At 52.7% G+C, this 23,957-nt stretch overlaps 1 protein-coding gene across 1 annotated transcript; it reads left to right on the top strand.

Moving 5' to 3' along the window:
- Positions 1–1,472: 1,472 nt before the first annotated feature.
- LOC118633938 (myosin-3) lies at positions 1,473–21,821 on the top strand. The gene is made up of 39 exons (XM_036268213.1): positions 1,473–1,676; positions 3,221–3,364; positions 3,736–3,892; positions 4,385–4,412; positions 4,740–4,848; positions 5,460–5,552; positions 6,776–6,839; positions 6,920–7,018; positions 7,731–7,834; positions 7,918–8,056; positions 8,444–8,562; positions 8,646–8,795; positions 9,499–9,669; positions 9,766–10,072; positions 10,189–10,259; positions 11,023–11,110; positions 11,188–11,305; positions 11,691–11,814; positions 11,904–12,040; positions 12,126–12,381; positions 12,567–12,809; positions 12,896–13,072; positions 13,183–13,328; positions 13,409–13,499; positions 13,908–14,297; positions 14,391–14,517; positions 15,550–15,668; positions 15,830–16,026; positions 16,349–16,532; positions 17,484–17,649; positions 17,936–18,060; positions 18,533–18,841; positions 18,963–19,166; positions 19,240–19,365; positions 20,374–20,544; positions 20,639–20,743; positions 20,890–20,985; positions 21,093–21,230; positions 21,795–21,821. Exons 1-39 carry the CDS (start codon positions 1,473–1,475, stop codon positions 21,819–21,821), a joined length of 5,823 nt encoding a protein of 1,940 aa, XP_036124106.1.
- Positions 21,822–23,957: the final 2,136 nt, after the last annotated feature.

The following is a 23,957-nucleotide window of genomic DNA, read 5'->3' as shown; positions in this document are numbered from 1 at the left end:
GGAGGGAAGGCAGAAGAAGAATTATTACTGTTGTTCCTGGTGTGCGTTCTACCATCACACAGCCCTGCCACAGCCCTGTGCTGCCACAAAAGTCTCACTCAGAGTTCCCGGAGGAGTTGAGCTCTTTCAGTTCCTTCGTTTCCCTACAGGATGAGGTTGCGAAGGCAGCCTCTACCTGGCTCTGTGCGCAGGGCTCTCCCTGAGGGTGAGGCCCGGCAGCCGCTGCTCAGGGAGGCAGGCAGGGCCTCTGCAGCCAGGCTGGTCCATCACATCCAGGGAAGAAGGGCCAGTCCAAGTTCAGAACAAGGCATCTCAAACTCCTAACTTTCTATAGTTGGAAAAATGGTTATGATGCTGCTCATTTCTATATATACCTTTTCCCTGGCAACAACGACCAAAAAAAACGTGAGGAAGGAGCAGCTTCTCAGCCTGTGGTGCGGTCACTCTCTTTCCAAATATAGAGAAGGAATGAGCCACGGGGGTTAGCGGGGCCTATAAAAGCCCAGGCCAGCAGCAGCCCCTTGTAGCTGCTCTCGTGGGTGGAGGTAAGTCACAGTCCCTCCTGCACAGCCCTTTACCTCGGTGTGGCCGATTTCCCTGTGCCAGGGCCCTGCCTGGCTTTGCTAATAAATAGTTAGACGTGCAGCTAGGTCTCCCCAGGCCCAGATGCCTGTCCACCCTTTGCCTCCAACACCCCACCGAAGCAGGGGTCCTTCTGGCCCTCTCTGCCCTCCCCACTCCGTCATAGGCAGGCTCCCTTGGGGGACCCAGTGCCTTCTTGTACCCTCGCATTCCCCACCTGGGCTGCATGCCTGTCAGGTTTTCCTTCCTCTGAAACCCAACCACACTGTCCCGGTGACAACCAGTCAGTCTTAGAGACTTCTCCCTGACCCGGGAGCTTTTTAAACAGCGATTCTGTCTTCATCGCCCAGTTCCAATGGGAGGCACGGCAGACTGAGGAACGTTCCCTGGTGGTGGGTAGGAGCCAGGTGTGGGGGCAGTTGGGGGCTTTTGCTACTTAATGGCTTACCTGCGGGTCATGCCCCATCTGCCCCTCCAGCTTATCTCTGGAGTAAAGCTCTTCTAACGTTATTAGTCTTTTATCCTTATTTAGCTAATTTATCGAGAGCTGATTCGAAGTTCGACCGGACGCTGCAGGGTCCCCTGAGTTTTCCTCCTGCGTTGTCACTGCAGGTCTGCTCTCCACGCTGCTGCGGCCTCTGCTGTCCTGTGGGTGTGACTCAGGTGAGAGTTCTGGCCACATCCCTCGGCTGGTAGGGGTCCAGGTGGTGGAGACTCCAGGCCCTTCACCAATCGAGCCTCAGACAATGGGGAGGCGGGGATGCCTGTGCTGTACTGGTTTTCCCAGCACTCAGGCCTGGCTCCTGGGGCGGCAGAGCACACGCGGGGACAGGCCTGGGGCCTGGCTCAGGAGGCAGCGGGCTCACCGGGGGTCTCTTCCAGCTGACACCATGAGCAGCGACTCTGAAATGGAAGTGTTCGGCATAGCCGCCCCTTTCCTCCGGAAGTCGGAAAAGGAGAGGACTGAGGCTCAGAACCAGCCCTTCGATGCCAAAACCTACTGCTTTGTGGTCGACTCCAAGGAGGAGTACGCCAAGGGGAAAATTAAGAGCACCCAGGATGGGAAGGTCACGGTGGAAACGGAAGACAACCGGGTAAGCCTCGTCCTTCCCGAAGGCCCCTGGCTCTCTGCCCGCCCCTCACGGTGCCTAGGCCATGCGCCCCACCCGGCCACTTCCCCACGATGCCTCTCCCAGCGTCACGGCTCAGCTTCCACGGAGCAAGCAGAGCAAATACTGGCCCCAAGTTGCAGGGTGAGAAGAGCCCGACTGTGGCCGAGCAAAGGGTTCGGGTGCTTTGTCGCTGTCCACGGGGCCCTAAGTCAGAGGGATCCGCTCTGCGCACCCCGAGGGTGTGGAGTTGGGAGTCCAGTAGTAGGAAGATCTCGTCTAGAGTACTCTCCTTGGGTGGCTTAGGTTTCCGCTAATTCTTCCAGCAACAGCTGTCTAACTGAGGGGGGGACGCTTCAGGGCCCTCGCTGACACAAGCTCAGTGTGCAGTAGCGCCGCCCACACCATGAAGGCCGGGGCAGTGTCGCCCAGTGGCCTAGGCCATTGTGGGAGTGTTAGGAGGCATTCTGGACTTCACTGATTTGTAGAATCTGGACCAGAAGAATCTGGAATGTTCCAAGAAAAGTTAAAAATAAAGACAGGAAAAATAAAATCCACAGCATCTGGCTTTCCCACACCAAGCTGGTCGCGAAGTAAAACTGTCCTTGAGCCCTGCCACGCGTGGCCCTCTGGGGGTGGCTCTCTGTACCGCCAGGTACAGATGAGGAGCTCAGACTGGGCTTACAGAACGGCAGGGAAGAAGGAAGTAGCTGTAAAGAATGACAATCTAAAACAATCTCAACCTTCGGGGGCTGCAGTGGTGGTTGGAGTGAATCTCTGCTTGAAGGCAGGAAAAGGCATGTGTCCGACTGCCGGGTCCAGAGATGGGCCCAGGGACACGATTCAGGTGCAAAGGAGGCCGCAGAGAGAAAGGGGCTAGGGCAGGTGGAGGAGCGGCTCAAGCCCTGCGCCTGCGCAAGCCAGGGCCAAGGGGCGGGGCTTCTCCCCAGGGACCACGCCGCACTGACCAGCGCTAGGAACCACTGCTCTGCCTCAGGTCCCCTTGCCTGGCGGCAACACTCTGACCCCAGCGAGGCGGGGGTGGGGGCGGGGGCGGGGTGTCAGGTTGTTTCAGAAGCACGGGTGAGAGGTGTGGGCCGGACAGCTGCTTTCAGAGAGCTGTGAGCACTGGTAACTGGGTGCCAGCCTGCGGCTCCGATGCCTGCCCGTCTTGCCCTGGGTCCCTGCCTCAGGGACGGACCCGCGCAGTTCTCTGCGTAGACAGGGACTCGCGCCGGCTGCTCAGCAGCGTTTGGGTCCCCCTAGTGTTCCTGAGGTGTCCCTCGGCACCTGTCCTGCACCATCCCTGCACCCACCCACCGAGGTCCCCTGCCTCGTTTCTGTCATCCTCCCCTCACCTCAGGCCCACTGCAGGGACCACACGAAGCCCCGCATCGGGCAGCACCTCGCCAGCTGCCCACGCCTCCTCGCCCACGCTGCCCAGCGGCCGGTTCCTCTCGCCCTGGCCCCTGACCTCGGCTCACGGGCCTCTCCCCAGGTGACGGGTGTCTGCACCCCTTCCCTTTCAGACCCTGGTGGTCAAACCAGAGGACGTGTATGCGATGAACCCGCCCAAGTTCGACCGCATCGAGGACATGGCCATGCTGACGCACCTGAACGAGCCGGCCGTGCTGTACAACCTCAAGGACCGCTACACCTCCTGGATGATCTACGTGCGCGCGGGGGCGCGGGCTGCGATGACGGGGTTGGGGGGCTAGTGTTTCAGCCGCTGAACTAAAGAAGGGAAATGGGAAGCAGAGGAAAGGGGGGAGAGAAAGCCAGAGGATGAGAAAGCCGGAGACGAAGGGGGTGGGAAGAAGGCCGCTGGAATAGGAGGGCGGGGAGCAGAGACTTCGGTCTCAGCACTGTCACAGTGGTGAGGGGTCCCGCTCCGCCTCTACTGGAATCGCACGTGCCTCACCTATAAATAGAAATTGTATCTTCCCTGCTTCACTAGTTTATTGTAAAAAAAGAAAAAAGAAAAAAAAGTAAAACCATCAAGGCTTTCTATATGCATACATATGTATTTTTTACCCTCCCACAGACCTACTCGGGCCTCTTCTGTGTCACCGTCAACCCCTACAAGTGGCTGCCGGTGTACAACCCCGAGGTGGTGGATGGCTACCGAGGCAAAAAGCGCCAGGAGGCCCCGCCCCACATCTTCTCCATCTCTGACAACGCCTATCAGTTCATGCTGACTGGTAGGTTCCAAGGGGACGTCTGGCTTGGCGGAGCAGGTGCTAGGCAGGGCTGGGAGGAGGCCACTGGGCCGGGCTTGCCCTGTCCTGCCTGTGACCTCCATACAAAGGAGAGAAGGATAAAGATGCTTAAAGAGGCAGAAAGAGGCCAGATCTCTGACCCCCCTGCAAGCCCTGGTGAGGAGTTTGCATTTAATGCAAGTATTGCTTAAACCCGTGAAACTAAGATTTTTATGGGCCAAGAACAGTACTGACAATTTCATATGGTTCAACCTAATACCATCAGAAGCCGCTGACCCATGAGAAGCCACTGGCCGGTTTGAGGCAGGGGCTTGGCCTCTCTGCGGCTCATGCTCAAGCTCCCATCTAGGACTAAACACACACTGGGAGAGGGAAGAGGGGTTGTGCTTTGAACCGTGACTCCTTGAGAAATGGGGTAAAGGTGTGAGACTCTTTATATTGCCATCACCTCTATTTTATTTTTGCCTTTGGCAGATCGTGAAAACCAGTCCATTCTGATCACGTAAGTTTCCAAGGCATGGAGCAGTTTCGGAGCTGAGGCTCCTAGTCCCCAGCGCAGAAAGCAAAGGCACCACCGCTCTGTTCTGTCACTAGAAAGTATTTAGGACAAAGTCTAGAGTCAAGGACAGATTTGGGGGTGGGCGAGAAGACGTGTGGAAAGCCCCAGAAAATGGGAATTACCCGTCTGCGGGTCAGCCGAGCTGCGAGGTCTTCCCTTGGGTCTCTGCCTCTGTGTGGGCTCGCATTTGTTTGGGAGAGGTGTGTCTGATCTGTGTCCCAGGCCTCTGTGTGACATCTTTTTGCTCTCTCTTTTGATCACTCCCAACAGCGGAGAATCCGGGGCAGGAAAGACTGTGAACACCAAGAGGGTCATCCAGTACTTTGCAACAATTGCAGCCACTGGGGATCTTGCCAAGAAGAAGGACTCCAAAATGAAGGTGGGGCGGGGAGGAGGGCTGGCCGTGTTTCTACTTCTATCCTTTGTCTTAACTTCCGGTGAGGGAGCAAAGGGGGGCGGCAGCCCTTCCTCAAGGGAAGGACAGTGGGCTGGGATTGAACATCTGGAAGGACAGCCAGTTACCTCAGGCAGCCCAGTGCATGGCTGATCATGCAGGACCACGTCCTGTCATTGTTTTGGAAAATGAGGCTCTAAGAAAGGTCAGCCTGGGCGCACCGCAGAGAGCTCCATCTTTTAGGGCAGAATCGTGTACCCCACTAGAGACAACTACAGTACATGTTCCCTTTCTAAATGAAAATGTCACCACAGTTTGAAGTGAAGCAGACACCCTAACTGAATGGAGAATCAGGGAACCGAAGTATGAGAGGCACTGTAAGTCGAGACACTCAGCTATAGCTAAATGTAACAACACAGCAGAGGTGTGTCAGAGTGAGGCTTCCTGTCAATTTGATTCATCCTCGGACTGGAAATTCCGAGAGAGGGACGCCCGTCGGTAGATGGCCAGCAGCAAGGCCGGCAGGGGTGGCAGAGTCTGAAAAGCACTGCTTGCTGTCATTCTGTGGCTTTTCCTCCCCGGGTTTCGTGCATTAGGGGACTCTGGAAGACCAGATCATCAGTGCCAACCCGTTGCTGGAGGCTTTCGGGAATGCCAAGACAGTGAGGAATGACAACTCCTCTCGCTTTGTGAGTCTGAGCTCAGTTATGCTGGGGTTTTCTCTGTGGCCTACGAGACAAGCAGGGTCCCTGTCCTCACAGAGGTTACAGTCCAGAGGGACAGACAGGGAATTGAAACAGATCAACAAGACACTTTTAGCAGCACTATTTACAATAGCTAAGATCTGGAAACAGCCCAAGTGTCCATCAGTAGACAAATGGATAAAAAAGCGGTGGTACATATACACAATGGAGTACTATGCAGCTGTAAGAAAGAAAGATCTCTTATCCTTTGAGACGACATGGAGGGACCTGGAGAGTATTATCCTAAGTGAAACAAGCCAAGCAGAAAAAGACAAATACCACTTGATCTCACTTATTTGTGGAATATAATGAACATAACAGTCTGAGAATAGGGTAGACCCAGAAACATGGAAGTAGGGTACAGACTGACAAACCTCAGAAGAGGGGGTGGTGGGGGGAGGGAAGAGATAAACCACAGAACTTATATGCATGTATGCACAACCAATGGACAACAAAGCCAGGGACAGGGCAGGAGGGATGGGGAGGAGGGTGTCAATGGGGTAAAAAAAAGAGAAACATCTGTAACAAAAATAAAGTTAAAAAAAAAAAAGACACTTTTGGATAATGATACATTCGTGTAGAGTTCAATAAACAGGGACTATGCTAGAGTAACTGGAGGCAGGGTCTCCTTTAGACAGTGTGGGCACAGAAGGCCTCTGGTGGGGGCTGTGAACCTCAAGATCTGCAGGATGAGGAGGGACAAAGGGCAAAGCAAGCGCACAGTCTCTGAAATGGAGGAGGGTCTGGTCTTGTCCAGGAGTCTAAAGAGGTCGGAGTGGCTGCAGCGAGGTGGGCAAGGGCAGCCAATGAGGAGAGGGGAGAGGCAGAGAGACCCGTCACATAGGCACCTGTAGACCATGAGAAAGAGTTTGGATTTCACTCAGGAAGCTGCTGAAGGATTCCATAGGCAGGGAAGTGATGTGGTTTGATTTGCATGTAGAAAAAAATCAGTCTCTTACCTTGTTGACTGCATGAGGTGGGTGGTTTGGAGGCAGGGTGGGATAAAGGGGTGGGACAGCAGCACATCAAACTGGAAAGAGAAAGGGGGGAGAAGAGGAGAATATACCTAATTTCAAACTATAGGGAAATAAAGCTGCTATTCACCTGGCCCAGGAGACGGGTAGGAAGACTTGGAGCCACGGTAAACAGTGGTCTCTGTCTGCCCACAGGGCAAGTTCATCCGAATCCATTTCGGCACCACTGGGAAGCTGGCGTCTGCAGATATTGAAACCTGTGAGTAGATGAGCAGGATGGGTGATGTCTCAGGGTGGCGGGGAGCAATCTGGAGAACAGTCCTGTGTTTGTGCTCATAGATCTGCTGGAAAAATCAAGAGTGACTTTCCAGCTGAAGGCTGAGAGAAGCTACCACATCTTCTACCAGATTCTTTCGAACAAGAAGCCGGAGCTCATAGGTGAGCAAGTCCCCAGCGGGGTTGGTCTTTCAGGCATTTTGGCTCTGACATCACTGGTCCAAGTAGAGGTGCACCTACACATAGGGGACTCAACAGGCAACAAAGTCCGTTTTCAAAATCTGATGTAGCTAAATTGACAGTGAAAAAGACAACAACAAAAAACAAATCCAATGGGAAACAACAAGATTAAACCAGGACTGAATTCAGCACTGGTTTATGAAAACCTTCTGAACAACTACATTTCATTGTCCTTTAGCGCCCTCTTGTGTTCTGATACGGAAACCAACCTTTCACCCGCTGAGTGCTGTGCCCTTTGGCTCAGCCTTCTGGTCCCAAGCCTGGAAACAGGCTGCAGCTTTTCAACCGCTGCTTCCTCAGCGTGGCTCCTACCTGACCCACACTCCGCCAGTTTCCCTTTTAACTTTTCTGAACCCACTTCAGTAAGCACCATTTGCATGCAAAGCCAGAGAACTTAAATACTGCGTTCTCTCTGGGGTTTTAATCTGCATGCACGGACCGGCTGCACTGTCTTTCCTAGACACTCATATTCAGTCATAGCCTGAGTATCGTGAGGCCATTTAAAGAGATTTCTCACTCTAAATTTAATTTGGGCTCCCGTAAGAGTTTCAAACCAGAAGAGAGGAGCTCAGCTCCACTGGGTGGATGTTTTCTTTGCATCCATGTGACCTCCTCTAACTATTCATCTTCTCAGAGCTGCTGCTTATAACAACCAACCCTTACGACTACCCCTTCATCAGCCAGGGTGAAATCCTGGTGGCCAGCATTGACGATGCCGAGGAGCTGCTGGCCACGGATGTGAGTGCAACAGAAAGAAGGGGGCGGGTGCTCGTCCTTGTCCCTGGGATCGACCGATCGACATGCCGTTCTTTCCATGCCAGAGTGCCATCGACATCCTGGGCTTCAGTCCGGAAGAGAAGTCTGGACTCTACAAGCTCATGGGCGCCGTGATGCACTATGGGAACATGAAGTTCAAGCAGAAGCAGCGGGAGGAGCAGGCGGAGCCAGACGGCACGGAAGGTACAAAACCACGGCGACAGGGTGTGAGCCAAGGTCGGTGGGTGTTCCACCGAGGTGTTTAAACCTCTCCAGGGCTCTGATGCCTATAGGCACTGTTACCACCCGTGTTTGCTGAATCGCCAGACTGGCTGCAACGGGAAGTGATCAGGGCTTTCTGGAATGCCATCCTGCCTTTTCATAAAAACTGCCATATTCTCTCAGCTTCCCCCAGCCACGTTTAGCGACAGCAAAAGTAAAACCCCCAGCCACGTTTAGCGACAGCAAAAGTAAAACACACTGGGCCAAACATAGCCACTGTTTGCAACATCTGGACGGTTTTCAAAGCGGTTCTTCTACTTCACCAAGCATCAGAGTTCCCCTTTGTAACTGTCCTTCTTCTCTTGCCAGTGGCTGACAAGACAGCCTATCTGATGGGCCTGAACTCTTCAGACCTCCTGAAAGCTCTGTGCTTCCCCAGGGTGAAAGTTGGGAACGAGTATGTTACCAAGGGTCAGACTGTGGGTCAGGTAGGCGACGGCTTCCAGGTGGGGAAGGGACACAGGCGCTCAGTGGCCGGCGCCTGCAGACCCATTGCTGATCCTTCCCGCAGGTGCACCATGCTGTGAGTGCCCTCTCCAAATCAGTTTATGAAAAGCTGTTCTTGTGGATGGTCACTCGCATCAACCAGCAACTGGACACGAAGCTGCCAAGACAACACTTCATTGGTGTTTTGGACATTGCGGGCTTTGAGATCTTCGAGGTTTGTGTTGCGTATATTCGTGCCTTTATGTGGCTTTGTATGAGGGAATTGGTTTTCCCAGCTCTGGGAAGATGTCATGAGATCACGTCTTGCAGGGAGACTAGACAGAGGGTGGATCAGGTAGAAGAGAATCTGGGGAGGGTTTGTATTACTTTACGAGAGGGGGATACTGTGTCAAGGGCAACTTTAAAGGGCATAGTCCAATGAATAAAAAAAAAATCACAAATGCAATTACTGACTTAAGGAGAGCTGAGCAGATAGAGAATTTAATAAGCCAGTCATGCAGTATTTTACACAAATATCCTGCTGGTTCTGGGTTGGAAGCACATAGCCATTCATCAAAGTGTATATCTGGTGTCTACCAGGAAAGACATGCAGTTAAGTAGATGAGCCTGTGGTTTGTAGAGGAGGAGAGGAGGATATAAGGCATACTGAAAAGTAACTACAGAATAAGGCAGCCTGTGGTCCGTGCCCAGGAGAGGCCCAGAAGGTGGGAACTCGGGGTAGGAGGAACGCCTTCCTGCTGGCCGTGCAGAGAAGACTCCCGGAGGAGACATGCTCTGGGCCAGGCCCTGAGGAATGTGACCGTATCTGAGAGCACACCTGAGCTGGCTAGAGCCTGAGCAACGGGGAGGGACGTTGATGGGTCTCTGATTTTGAGAAAAGTCTAACTTTTCACATGAACATTGAATCTTGGTATTAGTATAACAGCCTGGAGCAGCTGTGCATCAACTTCACCAACGAGAAACTGCAGCAGTTTTTCAACCACCACATGTTCGTGCTGGAGCAGGAGGAGTACAAGAAGGAAGGCATCGAGTGGACGTTCATTGACTTCGGGATGGACCTGGCTGCCTGCATTGAGCTCATCGAGAAGGTACCTGTTCTGGCCACTCGGTGCTCTCTCCTCGTGTACTGTGCCGCTCACCACGGCAGCTCTCGTTGATCCCTTGTGCGCTTTGCCTTACTCCAGCCCATGGGCATCTTCTCCATCCTGGAAGAGGAGTGCATGTTCCCCAAGGCCACAGACACCTCCTTCAAGAACAAGCTGCATGACCAGCACCTGGGCAAGTCTGCCAACTTCCAGAAGCCCAAGGTCGTGAAAGGCAAGGCGGAGGCCCACTTCTCGCTGGTGCACTACGCGGGCACCGTGGACTACAGCGTCTCAGGCTGGTTGGAGAAGAACAAGGACCCCCTGAATGAGACGGTGGTCGGGCTGTACCAGAAGTCCTCCAACAGGCTCCTGGCACACCTCTATGCCACGTTTGCCACCACGGATGGTAATCGACTCCCCAGAGTGCCCTGTGGTCATGCCTTCTCCTTCCAGCTCGGTCTGCAGGACCGACACGCCTCTGTCGACCTGCCAACAAGCACGCGCCAATGTCATTTCTTCCAGTTGACGGCGGAAAGAAGAAAGTTGCCAAGAAGAAGGGTTCTTCCTTTCAAACTGTCTCTGCCCTCTTCAGGGTAAGAACAATACAATATTTTTCTTACTTGCTTGTAGCTGGTTTAAATCATCGCGAAATGAGCAATGTAGCGATTCTAGGCTTGTTTACTCAAGAGTAGTAATGTGGCCTGAACGTGGTTGCTGTCGCTCAGCGAAGTGCTGGTATGGCGAGAGTCCAGTGAGGTCTGATGAGGCAGGAACAGAATTCATTCATTTGGCCCTGCAACCTGGGAGGTGAGCCTGCCTGAAGGACACAGGCAGCAGCACCCCATCGTCCCGCCGGGCTGCACACACCTCTTGAGTTGATTCAGGGGACATTTTCTACTTTGTTAGTCTCTGGCTCACTGTGAAACAAAAGACTATTATATAAGTTGAGGTTTCTTTCTTTTTTAAAAAATAATTTTTCTTTATTGATTTTAGAGAGAGAGGAAGGGAGAGAGAGAGAGAGATGGAAACACTGATGAGAGAGAACATCGATTGGCCGCCTCCTGAATGCCCCCCACTGGGAATTGGGCCCACAACCCGGGCATGTATCCTGACTGGGATCAAACTGGCGACCTCTTGGTGCAGGGTCCACGCTCAACCACTGAGCCACACCGACCAGGCTAAGTCAGGGTTTCTTTTTGCCCGGTCCTCTAGCCATAGGATTATTGAAAGAGTTCATCAATTCCATTATTCTTTAGAATTCATGATAAGTTGAAAACATACACCTTACTGTTTATCACAGTATCTCTGTCTGTAAAAGCCGACAGCAGGCTGTTGCATGTACTTGCTTTCTTTCAGGAGAACCTGAACAAGCTCATGTCAAACTTGAGAACGACTCACCCTCACTTTGTGCGCTGCATCATCCCCAATGAGACCAAGACGCCAGGTGAGACCCACCCGCTCCCCGGGGGGCCAGTTTCCCAGGACTCTGCATGGGGCTGATGTCCCTCGCTCCGTTCCCAGGGGCCATGGAACACAGCCTCGTGCTGCACCAGCTGCGCTGCAATGGTGTCCTGGAGGGGATCCGCATCTGCAGGAAGGGGTTCCCCAACCGCATCCTCTACGGGGATTTTAAACAAAGGTGTGTCCCAGAACGTGCTCTGTGGCTCTTGGTAAGAGGTGCAAATGCTGGGATTTGAGAGAGAAATACTGATGAACAGACACAGTTCAACAGGACAGGTGTGGACTTCCATGTACAATGAAGAACCTCCCCCTTGGCCACAGTGTGCATACTTCTGTCTTCCACATTTTCTCAGAGCTTATCTGATACACACCTGGCAGGAGAACACCTGGAGTGGCCAGCGGGAGGCCTAGACCCTAGGCCACTGCCTAGCAGTGTGCTACGGGCAAGTTTCTTTCCCTCTCCGGACTGGGCTATCCGCCTACAGGAAGAGAGGCTGGCTGGATGGGCTCCAAGCTTTATGGTTTTGCTAATGGTCTGATTGTGCCCATGTTGCCAACGGCAGGTACCGAGTGCTGAATGCCAGTGCCATCCCCGAGGGACAGTTCATCGACAGCAAGAAAGCTTGTGAAAAGCTGTTAGCATCCATCGATATTGACCACACTCAGTACAAATTTGGACACACCAAGGTGATGCATCGATTCTGACCGCCGCTGGCCTTTAGTCCCTTTTAGACTTCTCCAGAACACCGACCCATGTCATCCTTCTCCCCTCTCAGGTGTTCTTCAAAGCTGGCTTGCTGGGAACCCTGGAAGAAATGCGCGATGACCGTCTGGCCAAGCTGATCACTCGGACACAAGCTGTGTGCAGAGGGTTTCTCATGCGTGTGGAATTCCAGAAGATGGTGCAGAGAAGGTGGAGTGGGGTCTCTGTCTGAGCAGGGCCTCTGTGAGGAGGGGGAGGGGTCTCTCTGAGAAAGAACCAATATCCCTGTTTTTAGGGAGTCCATCTTCTGCATCCAGTACAACGTCCGCGCCTTCATGAACGTCAAGCACTGGCCCTGGATGAAGCTCTTCTTCAAGATCAAGCCGCTGCTGAAGAGCGCGGAGACGGAGAAGGAGATGGCCACCATGAAGGAAGAGTTCCAGAAAACCAAAGAGGAGCTTGCCAAGTCGGAGGCAAAGCGGAAGGAACTGGAGGAGAAGTTAGTCACTCTCGTGCAAGAGAAGAACGACCTGCAGCTCCAAGTACAAGCTGTATGTGTTTAGAAATCTTTCTGTTTTCACTTTCCTTCCAGAATTGATTACTTAAGAAAATGAGAATTTTGGTGGGACGTTCGATTTTTAGTTCAGATGCTTCTTACAGAACTTCATAGGTAACAAAATGCTGGAGTGTCACACACCTTGTCTCATCACAGGAAACCATGATTCTTTTTTTAAAGGAAAGTGAAAACTTGTTGGACGCAGAGGAAAGGTGTGACCAGCTGATCAAAGCCAAATTCCAGCTGGAGGCCAAAATCAAGGAGGTGACTGAGAGGGCTGAGGACGAGGAAGAGATCAACGCGGAGCTGACGGCCAAGAAGAGGAAACTGGAGGATGAATGTTCAGAGCTCAAGAAAGACATCGATGACCTTGAGCTGACACTGGCCAAGGTCGAAAAGGAGAAACATGCCACAGAGAACAAGGTGCTCTCTTTGTGGGTCTATCCAGTGTGATATGGTCATTGCAAACCAAACCATGTTTCTTACAATTGCTTGTGGCTCCTTTTTAGGTGAAGAACCTTACTGAGGAACTCGCCGGGCTGGATGAGACGATTGCAAAGCTGACCAGGGAGAAGAAAGCCCTCCAAGAGGCCCACCAGCAGACCCTGGATGACCTCCAAGCTGAAGAAGACAAAGTCAATTCTCTGAGTAAAATCAAGAGCAAACTGGAACAGCAAGTCGATGATGTAAGTACATACTGCTAATTGGCAGTCCTAGAATTTCAGGGTGGGAAGAGCCCCCGAGAATCCTCTGGGGCAAAGCATTTGTTCTCAAAAGGAAATGGTGCCTCCTGCAGCTGGAGAGCTCCCTCGAACAGGAAAAGAAGCTCCGTGTGGACCTGGAGAGGAACAAGAGGAAGCTGGAGGGAGACCTGAAGCTTGCTCACGAGTCCATATCGGACCTGGAGAACGATAAGCAGCAGCTGGATGAAAGGCTCAAGAAGTATGCCCTCAAACCACTGACCTCGGGGTTGCGAGTTGCTGGGTGTTTTGTCTTCACACACTCTGCATTTCCCTTCACAGGAAGGATTTTGAATATAGTCAACTGCAGAGCAAGGTGGAAGATGAGCAGACTCTGGGCCTCCAGTTTCAGAAGAAAATCAAAGAGCTACAGGTAGGAGGTGTTTGGGATTTTCTTTCCCGTGTGGGTCACTCACAGTGGGCGGGGCGCTCTGTGCTCCAAGCCATTTTGGGCAGGTGGGCAGCACCACGGGTCTGCCTGCCTCGGCGGTTTCCTTTCTGCGAGGCTGACAGAGCAGTGTGAATAATGTTCTCATACAACCTTAAATAAAATACATCATTGAAGTATTCTGAGTCGACATTTTGTTACCCTGACAACATCCTGGGTGGGTCACGGCAGGGTAATGACCATGCTGGTGCAGGAAAATGTCATATAAAAGAAAACAAGCAAGATTCGTGTTTCTCTGGGAAAAGTTCCAGGACTGGTTTGTCTAATGGGAGTGGGAAGCGGCCTGTTCTTACCATTCAGAGTGAGTCACTCTGGGGCTGCTGGGCTCCGCAGGCTAGAATCGAGGAGCTGGAAGAAGAGATCGAGGCCGAGAGGGCGACTCGGGCCAAGGCAGAGAAGCAGCGCAGCGACTACGCCCGGGAACTGGAGGAGCTGAGCGAGCGGCTGGAGGAGGCGGGAGGCGTCACCTCCACCCAGATCGAGCTGAACAAGAAGCGGGAGGCTGAGTTCCTGAAGCTGCGCAGGGACCTGGAGGAGGCCACCCTGCAGCACGAAGCCATGGTGGCCACCCTGAGGAAGAAGCACGGGGACAGTGTGGCCGAGCTGGTGGAGCAGATGGACAACCTGCAGAGGGTCAAGCAGAAACTGGAGAAGGAGAAGAGCGAGTTCAAGCTGGAGATCGACGACCTCTCCAGCAACGTGGAGAGCGTGTCGAAATCCAAGGTGCTCAAGCAGAAGGGGGCCAATGCTTTGGATTAAAGAGACCTCCCGGGTCCTTCAGCTCTCAGTGCTGACTTAATGTTCTCCGTCCTTTAGGCAAACCTGGAAAAAATATGCCGAACTCTGGAGGACCAGCTGAGTGAGGCCAGGGGCAAGAACGAGGAGGTTCAGAGGGGCATGAGCGAGCTGGCGATGCAGAAGTCTCGGCTTCAGACGGAGGCCGGTGAGCGCCGGGAGGTGGGAAGGGACAGCGCCTCACGCAGCCCTTACGGGGCCACTGGGCAAAACTAAAGGGTAGAGTGCATTTGGGGGAGAATTTCTACAAAAGCACCTTTTCAGGAGAGAAACAATGGGAATAACCCAGAGGAGGAGACGTTTACAATAAGCTGAGGGAGGAGATCACTGAGTGTGAGTTCAGTGAAAGCAGGACAGCGAGGGGTAGACCAGAAGGAGAAGGCACTCAGACTGCCATGTGGTTCAGCCTCTTTCAAAATCCGCGGAACCTGCGAGGAAGGAGGCTGGAAGGCAGTGCTGGGGCCGGAAACCGAGCCCCTGCCCTTCTTCTTGCTACGCGTGTTTTCACACTGTCTGCAGCCAAGACGATAAATAAAGGGACGTGGCCAATTTGTACAGGCTCTTGGTGTGCAATAAAAATTTGGGGAACGTTATTTGGGGCTTTCACCTGGAAAATGTGTCTTCACCCAGGCCACTAGGCCTGCGGCCCAGCATCGCAGGGGGACCAGCCCTTTGCCAGCAGCCACCCGGACAGTGCAGACTGGACACTTAGCTGCCATTTCATCATAATCTTGGAATTATAGGGTCCTATCCCCTTACCCCCTCCTTTTTTCTCTTACTTCCACATACACATATAAACCTGAACTTAGCATATCCACCCAAGAGTCTACCTTGAATTGTTAGAGACACCGAGTCCTTGGGAAAGCACTATTTCCCTTACTGACAAATCGACAAACAGCTGGAAACACCGGCCGCTGCAAGATCTGCTGGGAGTTGGTAGGTGTTCCTGGTCATGTTGAGATTTGCAGATGTCCTCACGGGTTTTATTGACAAAAGTCACTCCACTCTCAAGTCATTCACAACCATACTTTCCTCCTCCCGGACTCATCCGTCCGCCCTGAGAAAGGACCACATGTGATCGTTGGCTCTCTGCCCGGATCTCCTCACAGTGCCCGGCACACGTCGGAGCTTGGTAACAATGAATGAACAGAACTAACGAAACCCTTCTCTTTGGACCCAGGCGAGCTGAGTCGGCAGCTGGAAGAAAAGGAAGGCATCGTGTCCCAGCTCTCCAGGAGCAAGCAAGCAGTCACCCAGCAAACGGAGGAGCTCAAGAGGCAGCTGGAGGAGGAGAACAAGGTATGATCTGAGCCGGCGCTTCTTTGATGGCATTTGCAAGCACCTCCGGGCGAAGTCATTCAGTAGTGACACAGGACAGGAGGTACAGACTTGGGTGTATCGCGAACACAGCGTTAAAATATGAATTCCCTGGGGGTGCTTCTCTTTCTTGACTTTTTCAGGCCAAGAACGCCCTGGCCCACGCCCTGCAGTCCTCCCGCCACGACTGTGACCTGCTGCGGGAACAGTATGAGGAGGAGCAGGAAGCCAAGGCCGAGCTGCAGAGGGCGCTGTCCAAGGCCAACAGCGAGGTTGCCCAGTGGAGGACCAAGTATGAGACGGACGCCATCCAGCGCACGGAGGAGCTGGAGGAGGCCAAGTGCGCAACTCTCTTTACCTTCCCACGAACCCTCCAGGGCACTGACTTCAGCACTACTAGGGAGGGAACCAGCATGTTTTTGAGGAGAGGTTTCCCCACCCCCTGCCTTTCAGTGCAGTGCGGTGCCACTAGAGGGCGCTGGCCCTGGCACATTTCCTAAAGACAAACGACTTTGATCTTGGTTAGAGACGAGGCAGGCTGTTGATCACTGATTTTTAGCAGCCAGGAAATTTCCTGGGCTTATGATTCCAACATGATGAATAGTGGTGTTCAGGAAGATTGAAATTTAAATATCATCTGCTTCTCTTTCACATCCTTCAAGGAAAAAACTTGCTCAGCGTCTTCAAGATTCCGAGGAACAGGTTGAGGCCGTGAATGCGAAGTGCGCGTCCCTGGAGAAGACGAAGCAGAGGCTGCAGGGGGAGGTGGAGGACCTGATGGTCGACGTGGAAAGAGCCAACTCCATGGCTGCAGCTCTGGACAAGAAGCAGAGGAACTTTGACAAGGTGGGGGTCAGCTCTGTGCTGGCTGAACGCAGTGATGCGAGGAATACCTGTGGTCACAGACGGAGGAGACTGGGTCCCAGCCTGCCGTGCCCTTGCCCTGCCCCTGCCCTACCCCTACCCCTGCTCTGCCCTGTCCCTGCCTCTGCCCTGCCCCGCCCCTGCTCTGCCCCTGCTCCGCCCCTGCCCCGCCCCTGCCCCTGCCCTGTCCCTGCCCCTGCTCCACCCCTGCCTCTGCCCTGTCCCTGCCCCTGCTCCACCCCTGCTCTGCCCCTGCCCCTGCCCCTGCCCTGCCCCTGCCCCTGCCCTGCCCCTGCTCCGCCCCTGCCCCTGCCCCTGCCCTGTCCCTGCCCCTGCCCTGCCCCTGCCCCTGCCCTGCCTGCCCTGCCCCACGCTGGCAGTGTGAGCTCGGGCAAGTCCCTGAACGTCACTGAGCTGTGGTTTCCTCATCAGTACAATGAAATAGGAATGGGGTGGGGATGGAAGTTCTGTTCAAACATAATCAGTGGAGACGACTTCATTTCTACAGTGTCATTCAGCCCCAAACATTTTTCTTCCCCCACACTGCTGGTCAGTCTGGACGGCGGATATGCAGAAATATAAGTTGGGGCCTTTTTGGTATGGTAGATGGGCTGACTTGAACCAAAGTTTTAATGAAATATTTAAAAATGCAGGGCCATTTTCATATTAGGAAAAGGGCAATTATGCCCAGCTAATTCCTTCTCAAAGGAGCCATTTGCTTCTTGGAGACAACTGTTACTGATTAATACTGGATCTTGAGTAAATTTACAGACAAAATCTGGGTTAGTCCACTAATCCAGAACAAGGATCTATGCAGGAGACACACTGAGTGCAGCCCCAAACTCTGAGGATTGCCCTTAGTGGTCATAGTTAGTTAGACGCTTGGGGGAGAGGAGCTAATGAGCGGAGACACCTTCTATCAACGTGTTCCAGGTACTAGCTGAATGGAAGACAAAGTGTGAGGAGAACCAGGTGGAGCTGGAGGCGTCTCTGAAGGAGTCCCGCTCCCTGAGCACCGAGCTCTTCAAACTGAAGAACGCCTATGAAGAAGCCCTAGATCAGCTGGAAACCGTGAAGCGGGAAAATAAGAACTTGGAGCGTAAGCGTTTAAAAGGGCCTGAGAGCTCCCCTCAGACAGCAGCCAGAGTGTGCGGGAGAGGGCGTGACTTCAGGCGCACCCCCTGCCCCCGCAGGCTCACAGCCCACACGCACAGGGTTCAGCCTCGGAGGGGCTTTCTGGAGTCTTTCTCTGTGCAGTATCTTCTCTCTAGGAAGCAGCACCCTTACCATGGCAATGACCTAGTTCAAACGGATTTCGTTGGTGCCGCCTGCCTGGAAACCCGTGCAGAGGTGGTCACATGCAATCCTCACTGACTTCTTTGCAGAGGAGATAGCAGACCTCACAGAACAAATTGCTGAAAACGGCAAAGCCATCCATGAGCTGGAGAAATCAAGAAAGCAGATCGAGCTGGAAAAGGCTGATACCCAGCTGGCTCTGGAGGAAGCGGAGGTGAGCAGACCGGGGAGGGCGCGCAGGCGCCGGCGGGCAGGGTGGGGCGCCCTGGCAAGCCAGCCGGCCCCACGTCTTCATTTGTGCCTCTGCAAAATCCAATGCTAAAGCCTGCTCCTTCCCTATCAAATCTCAAACTGTGAGGTTGAATGAGATAATCTTTGAATTGTCTTACATTTATTGGGAAAAAAATATTATACTAAAACTGGTCTAAAAATGAGATTTTACCAAATCTTAAATGAGTTTAAAATATCCACAAGGTGGTTCACACTCCTGAGAAATATGATGACTTAATGTTATTTTTTATAGTATAACCTAAACAAATAGCAAGAAAACACTGTCTTTCTGCACTGAAGATAAATCAGGGACTTTGAACTGCGGAGTTAGTTATGAATGTTCCACGGAAGCTTGCTTACCCCGAAGGCGGTCGCAGGCTCTGTACCGTCACCGGTGCCGTTTCTGTTCTTTGAAGGCTGCCCTCGAACACGAAGAGGCCAAGATCCTCCGAATCCAGCTGGAACTGACACAAGTGAAATCAGAAATCGACAGGAAGATCGCCGAGAAAGACGAGGAGATGGAGCAGCTGAAGAGAAACTCCCAGAGGACGGTGGAAGTGATGCAGAGTGCCCTGGACGCCGAAGTGAGGAGCAGGAACGAAGCCATCAGGATCAAGAAGAAGATGGAGGGGGACCTGAATGAAATTGAGATCCAGCTGAGCCATGCCAACCGCCAGGCTGCAGAGACCCTCAAACACCTCCGGAGTGTCCAGGGGCAGCTGAAGGTTTGAGAGAGCTCCCTGGGCGGAAACCTCTCCTGCCTCCACCAAACATGCAAAGATGTCAACTGGGCGGAAGGTACTAATGCTGAACTTCAACTAGACTCTTCCTTTTCCCTCTGGCTAGGACACCCAGCTGCACCTGGATGACGCTCTGCGGGGCCAGGAGGACCTGAAGGAGCAGCTGGCGATCGTGGAGCGCAGAGCCAACCTGCTGCAGGCCGAGGTGGAGGAGCTGCGGGCATCTCTGGAGCAGACGGAGAGGGCCCGGAAGCTGGCTGAACAAGAGCTGCTGGACGCCAGCGAGAGAGCGCAGCTGCTGCACACCCAGGTGAGGGGCGGGGGAGGCGCGGGGAGGGGTGCAGTCTCGGACTGCCTGGGTAACCCCTGCTCCTCCCGCCCAGAGCACCAGCCTCATCCACACCAAGAAGAAGCTGGAGGCAGACCTCATGCAGCTCCAGAGCGAGGTTGAAGACGCCAGCCGGGATGCCAGGAATGCTGAAGAGAAAGCGAAGAAGGCCATCACAGATGTAAGGCTTCCCCCTCAGCTCCCGCGTGGCTGCCCAGACTGTCCCACGAAAGCCCCCTGCCCTCTCCCAGCCCCGAGACAGTTCCCATTAGACAGGTGGGCCTCCCCCAGGGCACGCATGGTGTGCATTCTGCTCTGAAACCACTGCCCGCCTCCCTCGAACTCAGCTGTGCCCTCTCATTCCCAGTGGATACGGGAAACAAGGGAGCAGAGGAAAAGAAGACCGGAAAGGGTTATATTCTGTCTCCTATGCCCATGGGGAGCTCTTCTTTCCTTCAACATGTGACTAATTCCAGATATAAAAATGAGACCATCAGATGTCAATATCCCACCAAATTCCACCTCACATGACACTGGCGTGGCTCCCAGCATCACCTAACCTTTCTGGGTCTCAGATGCCTTCTCCCAGCGGCCACAGCTCCCGCAGCGCCATCTGCTGCCTGATGGAGAACATTACCTTGCAACTAGTTTGCTCTCCAGCTGGTTCACTGCACACCCTGATTCCCTAGAGGCCTTCCCTTACTTTCTGTCTCCAAACCTGTGATGCTAGGTATCAAATCAACCTTCTTTAAGTCTCAGGTTCCTTTGAAAAAAATATATTGGTGATCATGGTGATAACGAAAGAAAGAATTTCATTGGGTGGGGAAGTTCCAAGAAGGCCAGTTTAAGAAAAGGAAGACACTGTTTCCTATCCAGTCCTTCAAAGTTAATTCCTCAGCTTTTTTTGTTTTGTTTTGTTTTTTGGTATGTGCCCCTAGCGGGAACCGAACCCAGGACTCTCTGGTCTGTGGGCTGACACTTAACCGCTGAGCCAAACCGGCCAGGGCTCCTTAGGTTATTTTAAATGCCTGGTGTAGCCCATTTCAGTCCCTGTGGAAGAGCTGGCTCAATCATCTCACCTACTGTCCTCTTCCTTACCTTGGTTCTGGTCCCCTGGCGGCCCAGGCTTTGACAGCCCCGTGGCACCTGGTCCCTGTCTTCATCTTAGTGGGTGCGACTTGCTTTTCAGGCGGCCATGATGGCCGAGGAGCTGAAGAAGGAGCAGGACACCAGCGCCCACCTGGAGCGGATGAAGAAGAACCTGGAGCAGACGGTGAAGGACCTGCAGCACCGTCTGGATGAGGCCGAGCAGCTGGCTCTGAAGGGCGGGAAGAAACAGATCCAGAAACTGGAGACGCGGGTACTTGCAGGAAGAACCCCAGCATGAACAGAGCTTCCCAGCTTTCCCCTTTGGTCCTACAGCCCCAGACTAATTTCCCAACCGTGTTCCCCAGATCCGAGAGCTGGAGTTTGAGCTCGAAGGGGAGCAGAAGAAGAACACTGAGTCCGTCAAGGGCCTGCGGAAATATGAGCGGCGGGTCAAGGAGTTAACTTACCAGGTGGGTGGAGAGAAAACCAGAGACGCATTTTCTCTGTAAGGTGCAAACACCACCTTTCTCTCCTGGGAATTCAGGAAGACACACTTCAGCCCCAGAACACTAGCCAGACCTCATGCCACTCTACATTCCCGTGTTCTCACTTTTAGAGCGAAGAGGACAGGAAGAATGTGCTGCGGTTACAGGACCTGGTGGATAAACTCCAAGTGAAAGTCAAGTCCTACAAGAGGCAGGCGGAGGAGGCTGTAAGTCAGACGCGTTGGGATTCGAGTCGGCAGCCCGGTCTGTTTCTCACGGTGGGCTCTGAGAGAGGTGTGCGCTGATCTTACCTGCTCGGGCTCTTTGGTTTTAGGATGAACAAGCCAACGCTCATCTCACCAAATTCCGAAAAGCTCAGCATGAGCTCGAGGAGGCTGAAGAACGTGCCGATATTGCAGAATCTCAAGTCAATAAGCTTCGTGCTAAGACCCGCGACTTCACCTCCAGCCGGGTAGGTGGTCCCTGCTGGAACTGGATGGAGAGCAGTAGGTGCATGCTGGATTTGCAGGTCCTAGACGGCCTGGGAGGACCCGCCGTGATGTAGACAGTTCTGAACTGGAAGGAAGCTTAGAGAACCCTCAGCTTCAGAGCTGGTTGATCCTGGGCTCAGAAAGGGAAGGGGTTTGCCTAGGCTCATTTGGCTGAGAACAGCCCCGCTGGAGCCCAGGTCTGTGAGCCCCAATAAAAGACTTAAACACCATTCTGAAAAGGAGTGAAGGGTTCCCACTGAGATCTTTCAAGCGCCCTCTGCTGGCACTGTCTTCAGTCACTTTCCATGTAGATACCTGTAGGTAGGAAGCCCCGGTGTATGGGCTAGTTCTCTCCGAGGGCCAGTTTCTTCTCATGCTATGGGGTGAGGCCCTCCATGTATGCAATTGTGTATTCTCCTGCGGCCTTCAAAATATCCCACGTCCTGAGATACACGCGCAAGTACTCCCTGCTGCTTCCAGGAGAGGGCGCAGGAGGGAACGTATCTCTGCCACAGGGCATAACTAAAACGCCACTGTCTTTGCAGATGGGGGTCCATGAGAGTGAAGAGTGAGCGATCTCTTCTGGAACAGGACAGAAAATATGCAAAATGTATGTTTCCTGGTACCTGACCGTTTTACCTAATTTCCATATGACTGCCTCTCACATGCAATAAACGTTGCTTTGTTTTCCGTTTGGGGCTGTTTCATTATTTCCTGTGGGGAAGAGTTTCACTGGTTGGTGATTTTAATGCCTGCTATCAAAATCTCAGTAAGCAGATGGCTTGATCAATTCAACTGGTGTGTGTATGTGGAGACAGGGAGAGATTGTTCTTGCTTTAAATTTGAAATTAGATCAGAAAGAAAAATACTCCTAGGTTAACCACTGCTTTGGCAGTGGGAGCAGAGGAGGAGGAGTTTGTCAAGAGTCACCTGTCAATGTGGCATGAGGGAGACCAAGTTGAATAGGGTTATAGCACGAGATAACCACCGCCCCCCAGTTCTATCAGGGAACCCTCAGAACGCCTGTTAGGCAGACTCCACGCAAGCACTGTGCAAACTCTTAGAAACACACACATGAAGGATATACATGAATAGTCTGCCAGAGTCCTTGGCTTTGTCGACACTATTTCTTTTTTTTTTATCCTCACCCAAGGACAGTTTTTGATATGTTGTTCAGATAGAGTGGGCAGGAGAGAGAGAGAGAAACATAAATGTGAAAGGGTCACATCAAGTGGTTGCCACCCACACAACCCAACCAGGGCTGGGGACAAACTGCAACTGAGGTACATGCCCTTAGCGGGAACCGAACCCGGGTCTCTCCGGACTGCTGGCCAACGCTCTAACTGCTGAGCCAAACCGGCCAGGGCGGTTTACACTATTTCAAAGCCACACCACAGAAAATATTATCTCTTACCCAGGGTAAACCTGTCTTTTCCTTAAAAGACAAAATATATGGCAGGAAGTGAGAATAATCCTTTGGTCAATCAGCTACGTGAAACAGCATCTTCTAACCTTGAACCCATTGCTTGTCCTCGTAATTAAACTTACCGGGAATAGCTGTGAAGCTCTCTTCTTTACCCGATTCCAGAAGATGAGGAGCTGCCCAGTTTGACTCCCTGGGAATCACAGGCGCAGGGTGCTCTTCGGTGCCGGAACCTGCTGGAGTCCTCACGCGTGGAAAGGAAGGCCCACTGACGCCAGGTCGGGTCTCAGTGCTTTCAGACCATTCTGCCGCAAAGACCACTTCTCTGACTTGCTTCCAGTCTTCACGGCGACACTGTGACTAAGACGTGGCATGTCCTCCTGGGGCGGCCACCCCTGAGAGGGAATCACGGCAGCAAGAACGAGTCTGGCCCAGGCCCGAGGCTGGCAATGGGCTCCCGTCCCCCAGAGCCTCTCCGAGCTTCCCGGGCCTGCCTGCGGTGGGGAGTGAGTGATGGAGAGAGCAGGTGGGGTTTCTTGTAAGCGAGGTATTCCAGCTGGTACAGAAGGAAAGAAAGAACTAGAACATCACCATTTTTATGTGAACCACGAATCCCAAAGGAATTATTACTACTAGTATCACAAAAAAATATAGACAAGCAGACGTCATATGCCTCGTGATAAGGGTGCACCACACTGCCTGGGAGAATTCTTGCCCAGCACTAACTTGGGTCTGACCAAGCCTCCGAGGTGACCACCAACTTGTGGGAAATGCAGGGATTCCAAGGTACAGCCAACACACTCCAGGTGTGGGGAACGCGACTGAACACCCATGTAGTTTTTTCAATAAATAAATTGCAAGGAAAAGATATAAATGAAATAGAAGGGGGACGTATAGATTGTAGATTTACTGGACCTATCCATCAATTGCAGGGCATGGACACACACACACACACACACACACACACGGACACATACACACACATACATGGACACACACACACACACACATTTGTACCACAATTGGTGAAATTTGAAAACTGACTGAATATTTCTATCATTCATTTTCAAGATGTAATGTTATACAGTGATTATGTTTTCTAAAACAGTCATTACCTTTTAAAAATGCATACTAAAATACAGGTAAGAAAGGAAATGAGAAAGAGGAAGGAAGGGCAAGCCATCTTTGACGTGAGCTCGTGTTACAGAATTTCAGACGTGGAGAACTGGTAGAGGCCCCCGGCGCATGTTACCCGGGACTGGGCCACGAACTTGAAACCTCCCAG

This window comes from Molossus molossus, unplaced genomic scaffold, assembly GCF_014108415.1.
Source record: "Molossus molossus isolate mMolMol1 unplaced genomic scaffold, mMolMol1.p scaffold_m16_p_19, whole genome shotgun sequence".
NCBI lineage: Eukaryota > Metazoa > Chordata > Mammalia > Chiroptera > Molossidae > Molossus > Molossus molossus.
This window is presented reverse-complemented; position numbering and strand designations above follow the sequence as displayed.

Bases quoted from the DNA above. Each gene is read 5' to 3' on its own strand.
- LOC118633938 (XM_036268213.1), top strand. From the start codon at position 1,473: ATGAGCAGCGACTCTGAAATGGAAGTGTTCGGCATAGCCGCCCCTTTC. The intron at 1,677-3,220 runs GTAAGCCTCGTC...CTTCCCTTTCAG, and splicing joins TGGAAACGGAAGACAACCGG to ACCCTGGTGGTCAAACCAGA. The intron at 12,382-12,566 runs GTATGTGTTTAG...CTTTTTTTAAAG, and splicing joins TGCAGCTCCAAGTACAAGCT to GAAAGTGAAAACTTGTTGGA.